Source organism: Hylobates moloch, unplaced genomic scaffold (genome assembly GCF_009828535.3).
Source record: "Hylobates moloch isolate HMO894 unplaced genomic scaffold, HMol_V3 SCAFFOLD_6, whole genome shotgun sequence".
NCBI lineage: Eukaryota > Metazoa > Chordata > Mammalia > Primates > Hylobatidae > Hylobates > Hylobates moloch.
Genome location: NW_026652281.1, coordinates 69669838 through 69689508, shown reverse-complemented (window position 1 = coordinate 69689508; position 19671 = coordinate 69669838). Strand labels below are relative to the sequence as shown.

Here is a 19671-nt window from a genome sequence, read left to right as displayed (position 1 = left end):
GGCTCCTGAAAAATGGGAATAGAATTGGATTGATTAGCAATTGGTCAGTATCGAGTTGCTTCTGTTGGGCCTGCCAGGTTTCCTCGTGTCCAATTCTAAAGATAGTTGCCTTTGGCACAGAGGCCAGTTTCTTATTCTTAGATATGTAGCCAAGTTAATAGGGTCACGTGACACAAAGATTGGGCAAAGAACTGCTTCTGGTTGCTTAGAACGTGTTTTAAGGAAACACAGGTGGTTGTTTTTTGTCCTATTCATTACCTAATATTTGCTATACTTTTTACAATTCTCAGTTAGCCATAGGTGGAGAGCTTTTTTGCTTGATCCTTAACTTACTGTTGGTGGTAATGATGATAGCAGCCTCACCTGTCACTTAATTTGAGTCTTTCCCATGTGTGGAAACTATATTAAACTCTGTACATGTAGTAACTCATGAGTTATATGATACATTTTACTGATGAAAAAACAGGTACAGTGAAATATGAAGCGACTTATTCAAAGTTTATAGCTTCTTAGTAACGGAACTGGAATTTGAATACAGGCAGCCAGCAATCCGTAGCATAACATTTCTGAACTATGGTTGACCATTGTGATTATCAAATTTCCCCTAATTTTAAAGATGAGAAAATCGAGAGAGAGTTTAAGTGACTTGCCTGATGTCACAGAATTGGCCATTGCCAGGTGCTCAGTTTCTGATTCCTAGACTAGTGCTTTTTTCTACTACAGAACAAGTACCCAAGACATAGAAGGTTTTGCATACTAATCATGAAACCCAAACCTGTGTTAGCAGATATCATAGTAAGTGGATATATAATATATAGCTGTACAATAATCATCCATGTAGATTTTTATGTTATTAGACTACTATTTAGCTTAAAAATGACATATGTACAGAGAGAAATAAACAGGAGACTGAGCTTGATTAGTCACATGAGTTGATTGAGTCAATCTCCTTATTTCCAGCAGGTGAAAGCACTGTCTCCCAGGTTGCATCTTTCAGGTTATGTGTGGCAGTGATTAAGAAATATACAATTCAGTGCATGGTGTAGGAGAGCATTTGGAATACAGTGAAGGTTCATTCCTCTGGAAAATTTGGTAGAGAAACCTAGTATTAAAGATATAAACTAATTGTGCTAGATGTAAACTTTTATTTTCTTGTTTGGAAAAACATTTGTTTTCATATCCATATTGATATTTTAGTGAAATATGAAGTAAACACTATGAAGTAACACTGTAAAGTTAAGTGGCATTACTAAAGTATTGACAGAATAGCCTTGGCTTAACTAATGACATAAAGATATAACTCTAATGTCTATGAATAGTCAGATCCACATGATATTTAAATTAAACTCTGAAGAATATCTTTACTTACTACTTAAAAGTTAATAAAATACAGAAGCCTAGTGTGATCCTCTAAGTCAACAAAATAAGACTATCTGAGAATCTTTTTCTTATTAGAAATATAAATTCTCAGGCATCATCCCAGACCTACTGAATCAGTAACAAGGTACATTCAGAGTGATGCTCAGCAATCTGGATTTAACAAGCCCTCCAGGTGACCCCAATGCATACTGAAGTTTGAGAGCCACAGCCGAAGAAGAAACCAAATTATCAGTTGAAATAATTTCATTTTGATTATGTTGGAGAAGAAGAGTAACATTTTCCTGCCACAGTTTTGGAATTATTAATAAGGAATTAGGAATTGGAAAGTCCTAGTTTGATTTTTGTCTCAGACATGCACTAATTGATCTTGAGGAAGTTTCCTGACCTTGTTTAAGGCCACAGCTTTCTCTGAAAAATGGAATGATACAGTCTGCCAGGAAAGATCATAGCAAAGATTGGAAATAAAAGTAAATGCTGAATACTTAATAGGCATCAATATCATTTATCGTTACTTAATTCTTTTTCAGTTTTATTGTCTTCTCGCAGTTTAGAGGCAATGGCTTCCTCAGCAGTATTTACAGTTGCTAAAGCTATAATTATGTAATAATTCAGAGATACCAGTTCTTTACCTTCCTAAATCTAGTGTCATTCTTGGTATATTGTGTACATGCTCTAATGCTTTGTCATCTAATACTGCATTAGGAGAGTGAACTCAGTTCACTTGAGAAAATGATTTTATCAAATTGCCTGTTAACTTCTAGCCTGGATTAACTTTCTAGAATCTAGAAGGAAACAAGTGCACTTTAGTCACTGTAGTTGAAAGTAGAAAATTGGAAGAATGATTTTATTCTGGGTCTCTTTGGAACTAAGTTATACCTTATTTATTTAATGGCTTTTAAAAGTATTTAAGGTGAATTTTAGCACACTCAAGATAATTAGATGTGTGTATTTGTAAAGTGAGAGCTGGACTTGTACTTCTGTGGCATTGAGAGAATGGCATTGATAGCATGAATGTTGGCTAAGCAGGATTCATCTTTCTGATCCTACATTCTATCTCCCTTCTTTTTTCTTTTTGAATTAATTTTGTTTTGTAATTATGAAAACATTTTCATCGTTCCAAAGTAAAGCCTATAAAACAATGTACAATTAAGTCTAGCTTCAAAGTCTATCCTCTGTCTTTACTGTTTGTTTCATTCCCCTATAGAGAATCATTTTTATTAGTTTTTGGATTACTCTTCCTTTTAAAAAACATAAACACACATTCATTTTTATCTGCCTTTTTGCACCAAAGGTTAACATTTGTTTACACTCCTCTGCACCTTGCTTTTTTCACTCAGCCCATAGTACTTTTATATCTCCTTATACCATTTTACAACTGCATAATGATACTCAGCTGCATAGTACTTTATCATGTAGATTGTCATGGTTTATTCAGTCATCTTCTATTTATATATATTTAGGTTGTTTCCAGTTGATTAATTAGTGTGGTGCTTCCACGTGGTTACAAATAGAATTTTGCCGATATTTCTTTGGAGTAGGTTCCTAGAAGTGAGACTGTGGATCAAACGATAAATGCAGATGTTATTTTGCTAAGTATTGCCAACTTGCCCTCCATAAAGGTTGTAACAGTTTATTCCCATTAGCAATGCATGAGGATCCCTGCTTCCTTACAGCTTTGTCAGTAGAGTATGTCAGGCTTTTAGATTTTTTGCTAATTTGATAGGTGAGAAATGATTACATCAGTGTAGTCTTAATCAGTGTTTCTTTTATGAATGAGATTAAACATTTTTATTTACACTTTTTGAACTATATGCTTATTTTTTTTTCAAGAAGTATTTATTGGTTACTACTGCTTTTATTATCTTGAAGAATTACTCTTTGGGTATTTCCCCACAGGGGTGGTAATAATACTCATTGAAGAAACAGAATATTACCAGGCATGTATGATTAAAAAAAAAAAAATCACTGATCACAGATCACCACAACAGATACAATAAAAACATTTGAAGGCTGGGGGTGGTGGCTCATGCTTGTAATCCCAGCACTTTGGGAGGCCGAGGCGGGTGGATCACTTGAGGCCAGGAGTTCAAGGCCAGCCTGGCCAACATGGTGAAATCCTATTTCTACTAAAAATACAAAAATTAGCCGGGCATGGTGGCGCATGCTTGTAATCCCAGCTACTTGGGAGACTGAGGCAGGAGAATCACTTGAACGCGGGAGGTGGAGGTTGTGGTGAGCTGAGATCATGCCACGGCACTTCAGCAGCCTAGGCCACAGCAAGACTCCATCTCAAAAAAAAAAAAAAATCTGTTTCTTGTTTCAAAGAGTTCACAGTCCAATTGGGGGAAAAAAAGACTTGCATGAAGATTATCATCGTTCAGAGAAATAGATGTTGATGGAGCTATCAAAAGTGCTGTAGGAGCATTGAGCCTGGGGTGGAGAGACTTGGGCAGAGGGAAGGTATCAGAAAGATCATTGCTTAGCATATGAGGTAATATTTAGACTGAGCCTGTAAGGAAGAGGAAGAGATTGATAGGCTGACCCTGCTGGGAAAGCTATTCCAACTAGAGGAAGCAACGCAAAGGAAGAGTATGATTGATGTTTGAGGACTCGCTGGTTTCTGGTTTTGTAGATGATGGTGAGGGTAGGCATTGAGACTACAGCTGGACCATCTGGATTTGATGAAGGTGCTTATTGACCCTAAACTCACTTCTAAATTAGGTTAACTTTAGCAATGCCAAGTTGAAAATTTTGATTAAAATGTCATGTTTCTATTTTCTCAATTTTCTCACTGACACATGCCTTCTCTCTTGATAATCTTCTTGCTCCTTAGACTTTTGGGTAAACTTTGGAGGGGAACCCTGGGGAAGTAAGTGGAGTGATTTCATTCCCTCTTTCCCATTTTACTGTTGAACAAGCCTAAAGCCTTTATGTTTTGTCTGTGTCATACTTTTAATTTATCCTTACGACTTGCTTTATGCCAAATTTGAGGCTCCTTGTTCAGTAGCTTGTTTCATTTGGTTAAGGGAGAAAGATCTTTCTCATATGAATTTATAAGGCTGGAAAGATAGGCAGGCTAGATGGTTAGAAGCCTCGAATCTCATTTTGAGGAATTTATGTTTTGTTTTATAGTTTGTATAGAGCCTCTAAAAATCTGAAATGGATAAAGGACAGAGGAAAGAGGTTGGAGGAAGGGAATGGCAAGAATAGCTTTGCATTTTTGAGAGGTAAAGAATGGCTGTGTTGAGGAAGGTGAATTAGAGAAGGTACAGTATAGACTAGAGAGCAGAGGTCTCCAGACCAGCAGAAGCAGTATCACCTGAGAACCTGTTAGAAATACAGGTTTTCAGACCCCACCCCAGACCTACTGAATGAGAAATTCTGGGGGTTGGGTGCAACACTCTGTGTCTTATTTGATTTTGATGCACACTAAAGTTTGAGACTAGAAATTCGAAGTTTAGCCTACATGACAGTTTGGAAAATGCTTTTCATGAATTATGTAGTTGACTTTTGTTGATGTTCATTATGCTGAGATGTTCATTATAAATGCTTTTCACATGAATTACATAGTTGATTTTGTTGAGATATTCATTATATATATACTTTATACACACACATACATATACTACAATTTTGTGATTCAGGTTTTTAAAAAATTTTAGTAGGGTTTTGGGGAACAGGTGGTGTTTGGTTACATGAATAAGTTTCTCACTGGTGATTTCTTGAGATTTTGGTGCACCTGTCACCCGAGCAGTGTACACTGCACCCAATGTGTAGTCTTTTATCCGTCACCCAACTCCCACCCTTTCCCATGAGTCCCCGAAGTTCATTGTATCATTCTTATGCTTTTGTGTCCTCATAACTTAGCTCCCACTTGTGAGAACATACAATGTTTGGTTTTCCAGTCCTCAGTTACTTCACTTAGAATAATATTTCCAATTCCATCCATGTTGCTGCAAATGCCACTATTTCATTCCTTTTCGTGGCTGAGTAGTATTGCATGGTATATATATGTACATATATATATACACACATATATATATGCCACATTTTCCTTATCCACTCGTTGATTGATGTGAGTTTAGGCTGGTTCCATATTTTTGCAATTGCAAATTGTGCTGCTATAAACATGCATGTGCAAATATCTTTTTCGTATACTGACTTCTTTTCCTTTGGATTGATATCCAGGAGTGGGATTGCTGGATCAAATGGTAGATCTGCTTTTAGTTCTTTAAGGAATTTCCACCCTGTTTTCCATAGTGTTTGTACTAGTTTACATTTTCACCAACAGTGTAAAAGTGTTCCCTTTTTACCACATCCACACCAACATCTATTATTTTTTGATTATGGCTGTTTTTGCAAGAGTAAGTTGGCATCACGTTGTGGTTTTGCTTTGCGTTTGCCTGATAATGAGTGATGTTGAGCATTTTTCATATGTTTGTGGGCCATTTGTACGTCTTCTTTTAATAATTGTCTATTCATGTCCTTAGCCCACTTTTTGATGGGATTGTTTTTTTCTTGCTGATTTGTTTGAGTTCCTCATAGACTCTGGGTATTATCATTTGTCAAATGTATAGATTGTGAAGATTTTCTCCTACTCTGTGTGTTGTCTGTTTGCTGATTATTTCTTTTGCTGTGCACAAGCTTTTTAGTTTAATTAAGTCCCATCTATTATCCTTTTTTGTTGTTGTGTTTGCTTTTGGGTTCTTGGTCATAAAGTCTTTGCCTAAGCCAACGTCAAGAAAGATTTTTCCAATGTTATGTCCTAGAATTTTTATGGTTTCAGGTCTTAAAGTCTTTGATCCATCTTGAGTTGATTTTTGTATAAGGTAAGAGATGAGGATCCAGTTTTGTTCTTCTACATGTGGCTTGCCAATGATCCCAGCACCATTTGTTGAATAGGGTGTCCTTTCTCCACGTTATGTTTTTGTTTGCATTGTGGAAGATCAGCTGATGGTAAGTATTTGGGTTTATTTCTGGGTTCTCTATTCCATTCCATTGGTCTGTGTGCCTGTTTTTATACCAGTACCATGCTCTTTTGGTGACTGTGGCCTTATGGTATAGTTTGAAGTCCGATAACGTAATGCCTCCAGTTTTGTCCTTTTTACTTAGTCTTGCTTTGGCTATGTGGGCTCCTTTTTGGTTCCATATGAATTTCAGGATTGTTTTTCTAGTTCTGTGAAGAGTGATGATGGTATTTTGGTGTCAATTGCATTGAATTTTTAGATTGTTTTTGGCAGTATGGTCATTTTCACAATATTGATTCTACCCATCCATGAGCATGGAATGTGTTTTCATTTGTTTGTGTTATCTGTGATTTCTTTCAGCAGTGTTCTGTACTTTTCCTTGTAGAGGTCTTTCACCTCCTTGGTTAGGTATATTCCTAAGTATTTTTTTTTTTTGCAGCTATTTTAAAAGGGGGTGGAGTTCTTGATTTGATTCTTAGATTGGTTGCTGTTGGTATATAGTATGGCTGCTGATTTGTGTACATTAATGTTGTACACAAATGTTTTAGTTTCCTGAAACTTCGCTGAGTTCATTTACCAGTTCTAGGAGCTTTTTGGATGAATCTTTAGGGTTTTCTAGGTATACAGTCATGTCATCAGCAAACAGCAATAGTTTGACTTCCTCTTTACCAATTTGGTTGCCCTTTATTTCTTTTTCTTGTCTGATTCCTCTGGCTAGGACTTCCAGTACTGTGTAGAATAGAAGTGGGGAAGGTGGGCATCCTTGTCTTGTTCCAGTTCTTAAGGGGAATGCTTTCAACTTTTCCCCATTCAGTGTAATGTTGGCTGTGGGTTTCTCATAGATGGCTTTTATTACCTTAAGGTAGGACTTTTATGCCGATTTTGCTGAGGCTTTGTCATAAAGGGATATTGGATTTTGTCAAATGCTTTTTCTTTGTCTATTGAGATGATCAGGTGATTCTTGTTTTTAATTCTGTTTATGTGGTGTATCACATTTATTGACTTGTGGATGTTAAGCCATGCCTGTATCCCTCTTATGAAACCACTTGATTATGGTGGATTATCTTTTTGATGTGCTGTTGAATTTGGTTAACTAGTATTTGGTTGAGGATTTTTGCATCTCTGTTCATCAGAGATATTGGCCTGTAGTTTTCTTTTTTTGTTATGTCCTGTCCTGGTTTTGGTATTAGAGTGATACTGGCTTCATAGAATGATTTAGGGGGGATTCCCTCTTTCTCTATTTTTTGGAATAGTGTCAACAGGATTGATACCAATTCTTCATTGAATGTCTGATGGAATTCAGCTGTGAATCCATCTGGCGTGGACTTTTTTTGTTGGTAACTTTTTAATTACCATTTCAATCTCACTGCTTGTTACTGGTCTGTTCAGAGTTTGTTTTTCTTCCTGGTTTAATCTACAAGGGTTGTATATTTCCAGGAATTTATCTGTCCCCTCTAAGTTTTTCTAGTTTATTTGTGTAATGGTGTTCGTAGTAGCCTTGAATGATCTTTGTATTTCTGTGGTATTGGTTCTAATATCTCTTGTTTCACTTCTAATTATGCTTATTTGGATCTTCTCTCTTTTTTTCTTCGTTTCTTCGTTAATCTTGCTAATGGTCTATCAGTTTTATTTCTCATTTCAAAGAACCAGCTTTTTGTTTATCTTTTGTATTTGTTTGTTTCTATTTCATTTAGTTCTGCTCTGATCTTGGTTACTTCTTTTCTTCTTCTGGGTTTGGGGGTTTGGTTTGTTCTTGTTTCTCTAGTTGCCTGAGGTGTGACCGTAGATTGTCTGTTTGTGCTCTTTCAGACTTTTTGATTTAAGCATTTAATACTATGAACTTTCCTTTTAGCATCACTTTTGCTGTTTCCCAGAGGTTTTGATAGGTTGTGTCACTATTATTGTTCAGTTCAAATAATTTTTTAATTTCCATCTTGATTTTAATGTTGACCCAGTCATCATTCAGGAGCAGGTTATTTAACTTCCATGTATTTTTATGGTTTTGAGGGTTCCTTCTGGAGTTGATTTCCAATTTTATTCAACTGCGGTCTGAAAGAGTACTTGATATAATTTTGATTTCCTTATATTTGTTGAGACTTGTTTTGTGGCCTATGATGTGGTCTATCTTGGGGAATGTTCCATGTGCTGATGAAAAGAATGTATGTTCTGCAGTTGTTGGGTAGAATATTCCGTAAATATTTGTTAAGTCCAGTTGTCCTAGGGTATAGTTTAAGTCCGTTGTTTCTTTGTTGACTTTTTGTCTTGATGACCTGTCTAGTGCTGTCGGTAGAGTATTGAAGTCCCCCACTATTATTGTGTTGCTGTCTATCTCATTTCTTAGGTCTAGTAGTAATTGTTCTATAAATTTGGGACCTCCAGTGTTAGGTGTATATGTATTTAGGATTTTGATATTTTCCTGTTGGACTATTCCTTTTATCATCATATGATGTCCCTCTTTGTCTTTTTTAAGTGCTGTTGCTTTAAAGTTTGTTTTGTCTGATATAAAAATAACTACTCTTTGCTTGCTTTTGGTGTCCATTTGCATGGAATAACTTTTTCTAGTCCTTAATCTTAAGTTTATGTGAGTACTTATGTGTCAGGTGAGTCTCTTGAAGACAGCAGATAGTTGGTAAAGTCTTATCCATTCTGCCATTCTGTATCCTTTAAGTGGAGCATTTAAGCCATTTACAATCAATGTTATTATTGAGATGTGAGGTACTGTTCTATTCATTGTGCTATTTGTTGCCTGAATACCTTTTTCTTTTTTTCTTGTTTTTCATTGTATTGTGGTTTTATAGGGCCTGTGAGATTTATGCTTTAAGGAGATTCTATTTTGGTGTATTTTGAGGATTTGTTTCAATATTTAGAGCTCGTTTTCATAGTTCTTGTAGTGCTGGCTTTGTAGTGGCAAATTCTCTGGCATTTGTTTGTCTGAAAAAAGTCTGTATCCTTCATTTATAAAGCTTAGTTTTGCTGGATACAGAATTCTAGGCTGATAATTGTTTTGTTTAAGGAGATTAAAGGTAGGACCTCAGCTCTTCTAGCCTGTAGGATTTCTGCTGAGAAATCTGCTGTTAATCTGATAGATTTTTCTTTATAGGTTACCTGATGCTTTTGCCTCACAGCTCTTTAGATTCTTTCCTTTGTCTTGACTTTAGATAACCTGATGACTATGTGCCTAGGTGATGATCTTTTTCTGATGAATTTCCCAGGAGTTTTTTGAGCTTCTTGTATTTAGATGTCTAGATCTCTAGCAAGGCCGGGGAAGTTTTCCTCAATTATTCTCTCAAATATGTTTTCCAAACTTTTAGATCTCTCTTCTTCCTCGAGAACAATTATTCTTAGGTTTGGTTGTTAAACATAATCCCAAACTTCTTGGAGGCTTTTTTCATTTTTTAAAATTCTTTTTTCTTTGTCTTTGTTGGATTGGGTTAATTCGAAAGCCTTGTCTTTGAGCTCTGAAGTTCTTTCTTCTACTAGTTCGATTTTATTGCTGAGACTTTCCAGTACATTTTTCATTTCTCTAAGTGTGTCCTTGGTTTCCAGAAGTTGCGATTGTTTTTTATTTATGCTATTTCACTGAACATTTTTCCATTCATATCCTGTATCTTTTTTTTTTTTTTTTTTAATTTCTTTAAGTTGAACTTTACCTTTCTCTGGTGCCTCCTTGATTGGCTTAAAAGTTGACCTTCTGAATTTTTTTTCTGGCAGTTTAGAGGTTTTGTCTTGGTTTGGATCCACTGCTGGTGAGCTAGTGTGATCTTTTCGGGGTGTTAACCTTGTTTTGTCATATTACTGGAATTTTTTTTTGTTCCTTCTCATTTGGGTAGACTGTATCAGAGGGAAGATCTGGAACTCAAGGGCTGCTGTTCAGTTTCTTTTGTCCCACAGGGTGCTCCCTTAATGTGGTGCTCCTCCCTTTCCTGTAGGGATGGGGCTTCCTGAGAGCTGAACTACAGTGATTGTTATTTCTCTTCTGGATCTAGCCACCCAGTGGAGCTACTGGGCTCTGGGATGGTACTGGGGACTGTCTGCAAAGAGTCCTGTGATATGATCCATCTTCAGGTCTGTCAGCCATGGATACCAGCACCTGCTCCCGTGGAGGTAGCAGCAGAGTGAAATGGATATTTTTAAGTATGCTGGTTTTGTGTTGGTTGGCCTCCAGCCAGGAGGTGGCAGTTTCAAAAGCACATTAACTGCAGTAGTAGGAGGAGGATCAGGCAGTGGTGGGACCATAGCGCTCCCAAGAGATTATGTCCTTTGTTTTTGGACTTCCTTGGCTGTCCCAGGAACCTGCAGCAGCAATCCACCTTCTTCAAAGGGTCTGTGGATTCTCTCAGCTTTCCTGGTATGTTCCTGCATAGTTTTTGGAGCAAGAGTTCACAAAGTAGGTCTCCATGTGCTGCTCTGTCCATTAAGTGGGAGCTGCAAGTTAGTATTGCCTCCTATCTGCCATTTTCCCTCTCACTGTGTGATTTGGTTATTTTCATGAAAGCCTAATATTAAAAGATTTGAAAAGTTGGAATGGTGTGATCGTGTGTTACACTTGGAAAAGGGAAGACAGTCTATGATCATGTGGTGAAATAAACTACAGTAAAGTAGAGATATTGGAGTAGAATAAAACAAGTAAGAGGTATTTAATATTGAATGCTCTAGATGTTGGCTCTATGACATTGATTTGTAATGCAGCATGAAATCTTCAGTGGGAAAAATTGAAGATTTATAAAAAGGGGGAACATGAACTCTTTGTCGAGGCCAAAGGAAATGATGGTGGGTCTACCGAGATTTGTTAAGATGCTTTTGTATAGTCAGTTCCACACAGCTATTAAGAGGTGGTCTACTTTTTATCTTGATGTAATAGCTTGCAGCTGATTTGAGTCTAACTCAGTTTTTGTTTTCCTTTGAGAATGTGAAGGTTGTATGGGTTTAAATTTCACCATTGTTGAAATGAGACAGTAAATCTGAGAGTCGTCTTTTATTTTCCTCTGTTAGCTTTGCTGGGTGACCACAAGAATAGATAAAGCAAATGGTATGTAAATATCAAAATTATTTTTTAAAGGATAAGTAATCTTTTTTTTCTCCTTTGAATTTTATTCTAGGATCCGTCAGTTACACAAGTGACAAGAAATGTTCCACCAGGACTTGACGAATATAATCCATTCTCGGATTCTAGAACAGTAAGATTATTCTTGCTTTTAAATGTTTAAATTGAAATTCAGTAGGAATTATATTTTAACTATGGTTTATTTTTTAGTGGATTGGTTACACTTAAATAAAACAAATTGTTAATGTTTTATTTAGTATTCAGCAAGCTTGGATTTTTTTAATATGTAGAAATATTAGTAGTAATTGAAGATTACCATGATAATCCTAGTGAAATACTTCAAATTTTCTTTTATGTTTTACAAATTAAATCACAATAATTTTTCTAAAATATAAACTTTTCTGCATTACTTGAAATACTAGGAATTAGAGAAATATTTCTTGGTATACATGTTGTCTGCCTGATAATGTGGGGTGATTTTTTTTACGTGAAAACTGTGTAGAACTGTACCATGAATGTTTGTATGATTGTCATTTGAATTAGATTATTCTGAATAGTACTAGCTTTCTGTTCTTGCAGAGTAGAACCTCTGGAACTTTACCCAGGCTAGGAAAGCATATTTTTCCCCTCAAAATTTAGTTATTTTTTTCTTTTTCTTTTAAAAATTTATTTATTGTAGAGACAGTGTCTTCTATGTTCCCCAGGCTGGTCTTGAACTCCTGGTCTCAAGCCATCCTCCCACCTCAGCCTCCCAAAGTGCTGCAACTACAGATGTGAGCCATGGCGCCTGGCCTCAAAATTTAGTCTTGATTTATAAAATGTACAAGTATGAAAAAAATCCTCATAAAACAGTGTTTTCCTACTCTAGATGTATATTAGAAGCATCTAGGGAACTTTATTACACTACCCCTTATGGCCCTCATCTCTTGGAGTTAGGGCAATTTTTTTTTAAAGTTCTTCTGATTATTTTATTGTGACCTGGATTTGAAAACTGTGGAGGTAGATTCTGTTGAGAATTATCTCCAGAATTTCTGTGGCAAATAATTTCATCTCCTGTATTTGGGTCCCCCTCCAATACTTTGTTACCTTGCCCTGTGCATCTCTTCTATTTGGCTGTTCCTGAGTTGTGTCCTTTAATAAGCTGCTAATAGTAAGTAAACTGTTTCCTTGAGTTCTGGGAGCCCTTCTAGAAAATTATCAAATCCGAGGAGAGGGTCATAGAAACCCCCAATTTATAGAAAGTTAGTATAGGTGGCAATCTGTGACTTGTGACTGGTGTCTGAAATGAGCCCTTAACCTGTGGGATCTGTGATAGTCCAGGTAGGTAGTATCAGAATTGAACTGAATTGTTGGACATCTAGATGGTGTCCAAAGAGTTTGCGAACTGGTTGGTGTGGGGGGAAAAAACCCCACACATTCGGTGTCAATAGTATTGTTGGTAAAAACAGTCCAAAAGTAAAAGCATTAAAATAAGAATGAACTTTTAAATTTCTCTTTATTTCAGAGCCCTCATTTAACAGTCTTTGCTTATATGTAGCAAATTAATTCCAGGTTGGGATCACTAAAGTGCTCTTTGAGCATGTAAATTACAGGTTAAAACATGTGAAATGGCCAATAAGCTGACCAGTTTTGATATATAAAAATGGTGGTTTCATATGATTCAACCTTATAATGAGTTAGTGCTGTGAATATGTGAGAGTGCAATTTGGTAGTAGTTGTTGAAGGGAAAAAAAGAAGAGCTGGCAAATTATATTCCACTATATGTAGTTCTTTTAACTTGATTTCTAGGAAGTGGAGATGGGAACAAGACCATTTTTAAAGTTTGTCAATAAAGAATGAAAAGAGATTTTTATATAAATGTTTGGAAAACTTTACTAGCAAGAAATATGTTTAGCATTTTTATATAGTAGCAGCTTTAGATTACTCTTATCAGTTGTAGTATTCTTCATCAAGCTGTCTACTTTGTGCCATGCGCTTTGCCTGTATTATCTTATTGAATTCTCATAACATTCAAAATTGATATTTTAAATTTCTGTTTTACTAATAAAGAATCTGAGACACAGGTCAGCTAGCAAGTAAGTGGCAGAACTGGCTTATTAACTCGTGCGTTATCTGTGAAGTTTTTGCCTTTTTCATTTTGCTATTGCTGTCTTTGGAGATAGTTGCTTAAGAAATCGAAAAAATAGTCCTGGTCTTTGAAAGATTTCTCACCTAATTGGTGTAATTAACAATTACACAGACACAAAGAAGATATATCCAGAACAAATAAAACAAAATATAAATCATGATTCTAAATGTTGAGACTTTATAGTTACAGAAAGATTTTCTGAAAGTGAATAGTCTTGAGCAAGGAGCTAGGCAATAATGAGAAGCCAATTTACAATGAAACACTTCCCTTAGATTTGATGAACAGGGATATGGTGTCAGAACCAGGAAAATTCTTACGAGAATTGGGTGCATTTTCCTCTGCACTGTTAACGTGATGGAAAACACAGTTTAAATATTAAATATTCCATTGTTTATTATATGATGTGATTTCAGAAATTTGTCCATTTTTGTGGCTGTGATTATTTTCCAAAGAGATTAGGTGTACTTAGATAATTGATTTAAGTGGTATATTAGCATTAGACCTTGGTCCTGTTTTAGTTAATTGGTGGTATTCATATTTTTATCATAGGACAGTGTTTGTGAAACTGAAGCTTCTTGATTGTTGTATCAGGATATGGTGAGCTACTTGAGGTCAAGAAGGAAGATCTTCTAGCAGAATGCCTGAGTGTGTAATCTTGCTAAGATTTAGAAAGTTCCTGCCCTGTTCTTCTTTTTTATTAAAATTGTTTTCTTTTGTACTTAATTTTTCTGTTTGAAAGGAAATCTTAAGTTATTTAAGGAAGGCTGCAGTATGGAAATTTTGAGTAATTATATACACATATATATTTAGAGATAGAGTCTCACTCTGTTGCCCAGGCTGAAGTGCAGTGGCACAATCATTGCTCATTGCAGCCCCAAACTCCTGAGCTCAAGCGATCCTCCTGCCTCAGCTTTTCAAGTAGCTAGGACTACAGGTATATTCTGCCACACATGGCTAATTATTTTTTGTAGAAACGAGGTCTTGGTAAGTTGCCCAGGCTGGTCTCAAACTCCTGGCCTCAAGTGATCCTCCTGCCTTGGCCACCCGAAGTGCTGGGATTTTAGGTGTGAGCTACCGTGCTTGGCCTGAATAATTTTATAATTTATATGTTCACCATTTTACACATTCAGAGAAAGGAGTTGTAACAAGACACTTTATAATATAGACTAAGTCATTTTATTGACAGTGTCATGAAAGTCTGTTGAGCACTTAAATGTGGCTAGTCTGAATTGAGATGTACTATAAAAATGGAAGATAGTCTTGAGTTATGAAATAATTTTTTTTGTTTGAATTCAAAATGCATTTTTCTACTGAAATTATGTTGTGCATGGTAGGTAGGTTTTCTGGCCTACCCTCTAAAATCTAATGCATAAATAACTAGAGAAATTATCCTTAAGAATTGATGTATATTTATGGGAATGTTTTTCTTTTCAATTAAGTAACAGTTGAAAATGCCTATTGCTGCTTGATTCTCACTAGTTTCAGCCACTGGTGAGGGCATTTGTGGCTTTAGACAGAATTTCTCTTGGCGGGTATTGAAGGTAAGGGATAGGGACACCTGTGTGTAGGAGAAGCGCAGCACTGCTGACAAATCCTTAGAGACATTTCTTGGGGCCTAGTTTACTGTCATGTTTCTTTTCGTTAGGGATTGTCTGCCTGGTTCTTTTTCTGTTTTGCTAGTTGATGCCATGTATGATTTCTGTCACATAGAGCAGAGAGAAGAACCACAAGAGAAAATTCCAGGTACTGACAGTGTGAGGGGATATGCCCAGGTGGTCATCTCTGACCATAAAGGGACATGGATAATTGGTTTATGTAAGGAAGTACTGCCTCTAACATAATTCAGGACATGAAGTAGACTGTGTCTGAAGAAGACCTGCATTTTAACCTATGCCCTATCACTAAGCAGTTGGTACCTTTAGGCAAACCATATAACCTCTTCGAAAATCTTTTTTTATATATATATATTACAATGAAAGCAGGGAGGAAAATGTTGAGTTAAATAATTTTATTTTTTTATAGACACAGGTTCTTGCTTTGTTGCCCAGGCTGGTCTCAAACTTCTGGACTCAAGCGATCCTCCTGTGTTGTCCTCCCAAAGTGGATTACAGGCATGAACCACAATGCCTAGCTGAGTTAAATAATTTAGTATTAGTATCTCTTGAAAATTAGGACTAAAGCATCTAGCTCCAGGGACTGACTGGATATAATTGTACATGGTAGTTTACTCATCTTTAATACTGCAAAAGCATTCTGTATAGTTTAACACCTGTCTTTATTTTCTCTCGCTGTGTACTTCTTTTTTCTTTCTCTTTCCCTTCTGCTTCTCACTGTTTTGTCATTCTTGGGGCTCATTATCTGTCCTTTCTGGAACCTCTTTGTTTCCAGCCTCATTTAATGATACTGTTGACTTATATCTAGTATCATTGGCTAGAAATACCCGAGTTGTCTTTGGCGCTAACAGATTGTTTTCCTACATCTAATCAGTTGCCACATCCTGTCACTTATACCTGCCGGAGATATTACCTGTTTGTTCTTTTCATTCTTTCTTACCTGTCCTAATTCAGGCACTCGTGAAATAATAGAATGACCTATCTAGTTATCTACTTCCAGCCTTTCTCTTCAAATCGCTTTTTATACTGTGACTGGACTTATTTTCCTAAAGCAGAGGTCAGATTAGGTCATCTGCCTTCCTTAGAAATGATTATGCATTACCTACTCAGTAGTTTGGCATGTGAGACCATCCACGGTTTGACTTCAGACTTTTTGTTTTTATTTTAATTTTTTCGTAGACTATTTTTTTAGGCTTTCAGAACAATTGAGCAGAAAGTACAGAGTACCAGTTTATTTTCTCCAGACTGTCTTTTTACTCTTATCTTCTAATGTGCCATTTGCTCTAGCAAAGTCTAATTAACTCATGAACCCCCAACCCTATTGAGACCGTCTCCCCATTGTATAGAGTCAAGAGAGACTGTGGGTGATCATAAGGCTTGGCTTCTCTAGGTATGTTTATCCCTTTCAATGGATCCAGATGAATACTTCAAACTGGATATATTCATTTTCTGTTGCTGTGTAACAAATTACCATAAACTTAGCTGTGGCTCAGGAGTTCAGATACAGCATTACTTACTGGGTCCTTTGCTCAGGGTCTTACAAGGCTGTGATCAAGGTGTTGTCTTGGCTGCATTCTTATCTAGAGGTTTAATTGGGGAAGAATCTGCTTCCAGGCTTATGTAGATTGCTGGCAGAATGTATATCCTGGTGGTTGTATGACTGAGGGTCCTAGCTTTTTGCTGGCTATCAGTTGGAGGTCAATCATTGGTTGTAGATGCTGTCCACAGCCTCCAGAGGCTATATAGTTTCTTGCCCCCTGGGCCTCTGCAATATGGCCACCTATTTTGTCAAGCCTTCAGAGAATCTTACTCCAGTCTGTGAAGAGAGAGTTTATATAATGTAACCTAATCAAAGGAGTGACATTCCATCATTTTTACTGTATTCTCTTGGTTAGAAGCATGTCACAGGTCCTGTATGCACTCAAGGGAAGGGCATTATTACAAAGACGTGAACATCAAGAGGTAAGAATCCTTAGGGAACACTTTAGAGTCTACCTGCTACACTGGGAATAAGATATGGTATATTAGGACTACGTGTGTTTCCATCTGTCTCTTTATCCCCATTTAAAAGGGTCAAAGTAGAACCCCCAGAATACCTATACCTCCCTATCCTTGACACATAGAGGATTTTTAGAGCAACAGAACTACTGTATATGATACTATAATGATGGATAAATGTTATTATACATTTGTCCAAACCCATAGAATGTACAACACTAAGAGTGAACCCTAATGTAAACTATGGATTTGGGTGATGATGGTGTGTCAGTGAAGGTTCATAAGTTGTTACAAGTGTCCACTCTGGTGGGAGATATTGATAATGGGGGAGGCTGTGCATGTGTTGGGACAGGGATATATGGAAAATCTCTCTACCTTCCTTTCCATCTTGCTGTGAACCTAAAACTGCATTAGAAGAATAAAGTTAAAAAGTTAGTAAAGCAGGAAACCAAAAACTGACCAGGTTCAGTTCAGTTTTTGACATGTTGGATTTGCAATTTCCAAGACATCCAGGTAGACATGTTTAGTAAGCAGTTGATTGTATGAATCTGGTGTTCATCAGAGAGGTCTGGGCTGGAATATATACATGTGGGAATCATTGGCCCTTAGATGGTATTTAAAGGTATAAGACTGGATTTAATCATCAATTGAGTGAACATGTATTGCAGAGAAGCAAGACCTAAACTCCTGGTGCACTTGAATATTGGAGGTGGAAGGGCAGGAGGAGAAAAGAAATAAACAAAGGAGACTGAGAAGAAACAACTTAGTGTTCTGAAAGCCAAGTGAAGAAAGTGTTTCAATAATGAGATAGTGATCAACTATCAGTGCTGATGATAGAGCAAATAAAGTTAAAACAGAAAATTTATCATTGAATTTAACAATGTAGAAGTCATTAGCTATCTTGAATAGTGTAGTTTTGGTTAAGTGTTAGGAGCAAATGCCTTACTAAAGTATCTTGAAGAAGAAAGAACTCGGAAAAATGCAAATAGACAACTCTTCATAGGATTTTTGCAGCGGTGGAGAGCAGAGAGTTTTTTTTAGAGAAGAGGATGAGAGAAATGGGGGCTGGAAAGGGAAAGGAGGTTAAGATAAAGTTTTGTTACAGAGTTACAGTAATCAAGACAGTATGGTACTGGCATAGACATGCAAATCAGTGGAATAGAACTGACAGCCCAGAAATAAACACATTTATGATCAACTGATTTTTGACAAGAGTGTCAGGATAATCCAATGGGAAAGAATAATCTTTTCAGTAAATGGTGCTGGAATAACTGGATGTCCACATACAGTAGAATGAAGTTGGACTCCTACCTCACCCATACATAAAAATTAACTCGATCATAAACCTAAAGGTAAGCACTAAAACTATACAACTCTTAGAAGAAGACATAGGAGTAAATCTTCATGACCTTTAATTAGGCCATGGTTTCTTAGATGTGACACTAAAAATACAAACAACAAAAGAGAAAACAGGCAATTTGGACATCAAAATTTAAAACTTTTTGTCCAAGAGCACTATCAAGAGAGTGAAAAGACATCTCACAGAATGGGAAAATGTTTGCAGATCACATATTTAATAAAAGACTTGTATCCAGAATATATAGTAAATTATTACAGATCAATATTAAAAAGACAACCAGGCTGGGTGTGGTGGCTCATGTTTGTAATCCCAGCACCTTGGGAAGCCAAGGTGGATGGATCATTTGAGGTCAGGAGTTCAAGACCAGCCTGACCAACATGGCAAAACCCCATCTCTACCAAAAATACACAAATTAACCAGGAGTGGTGAGTCCACATGCCTGGAACACACGCCTGAGTCCTAGCTACTCAGGAGGCTGAAGCAGGATAATCACTTGAACCTGGGAGAGGGAGGTGACAGTGATCCAAGATGGTGCCACTGCACTCCATCCTGGGAGACAGAGCAAGACTTTGTCCCCACCCCCCCCAAAAAAAAGACAACCCAGTTTATAATGGCTATAGACATTTTGAATAGATGTTTCTTCTAAGAAGATAAATGGCCAATAAGCACGTGAAAAAATGTTCAACATTGTTAGCTGTCAAGATGCAAATGAAAACCACAAGGAGGATACCACTTCACATCCACTAGGATGTCTATAATCAAAGAGTCAGGCAATAGCGAGTATTGGCAAGGATGTGGAGAATTGGAACCTTCACACACTGCTGATGGGAATGTAAAATGGTGCAGCTGCTTTGGAAAATAGTTTGCTAGCTCTAGGCATTTGTTAAATGTGGAGTTACCATATGACCCTGTAATTCCACTCTTAGGTATATACCCAAGAGAAGTGAAAACATATGTCCACATCAAAACCAGTACACAAATGCAGCCAAAAATTGGAAATAACCTATGTTCCTATCAACTGATGAATGGATAAATAAAACCTAGCATAAAAATAAATGAAGTAGTTATTACAACATAGTTGAACCTTGAAAATATTATGCCTTCACCATTATCAACATCATCCACCAGAGTAGACATTTGTTACAATTGGTGAATCTATATTGACACATCATAATCACCCA

At 36.7% G+C, this 19671-nt stretch overlaps 1 protein-coding gene across 1 annotated transcript in view; it reads left to right on the top strand.

The window, feature by feature from the left end:
* Nucleotides 1-19671, top strand: part of SCAMP1 (secretory carrier membrane protein 1) — a 124169-nt gene that overhangs the window by 20407 nt on the left and 84091 nt on the right. Inside the window, exon 2 of the mRNA XM_032156993.2 lies at nucleotides 11447-11524. Coding sequence (XP_032012884.1) covers nucleotides 11447-11524 — 78 coding nt within the window. The remainder of the gene's footprint in view (nucleotides 1-11446; nucleotides 11525-19671) is intronic.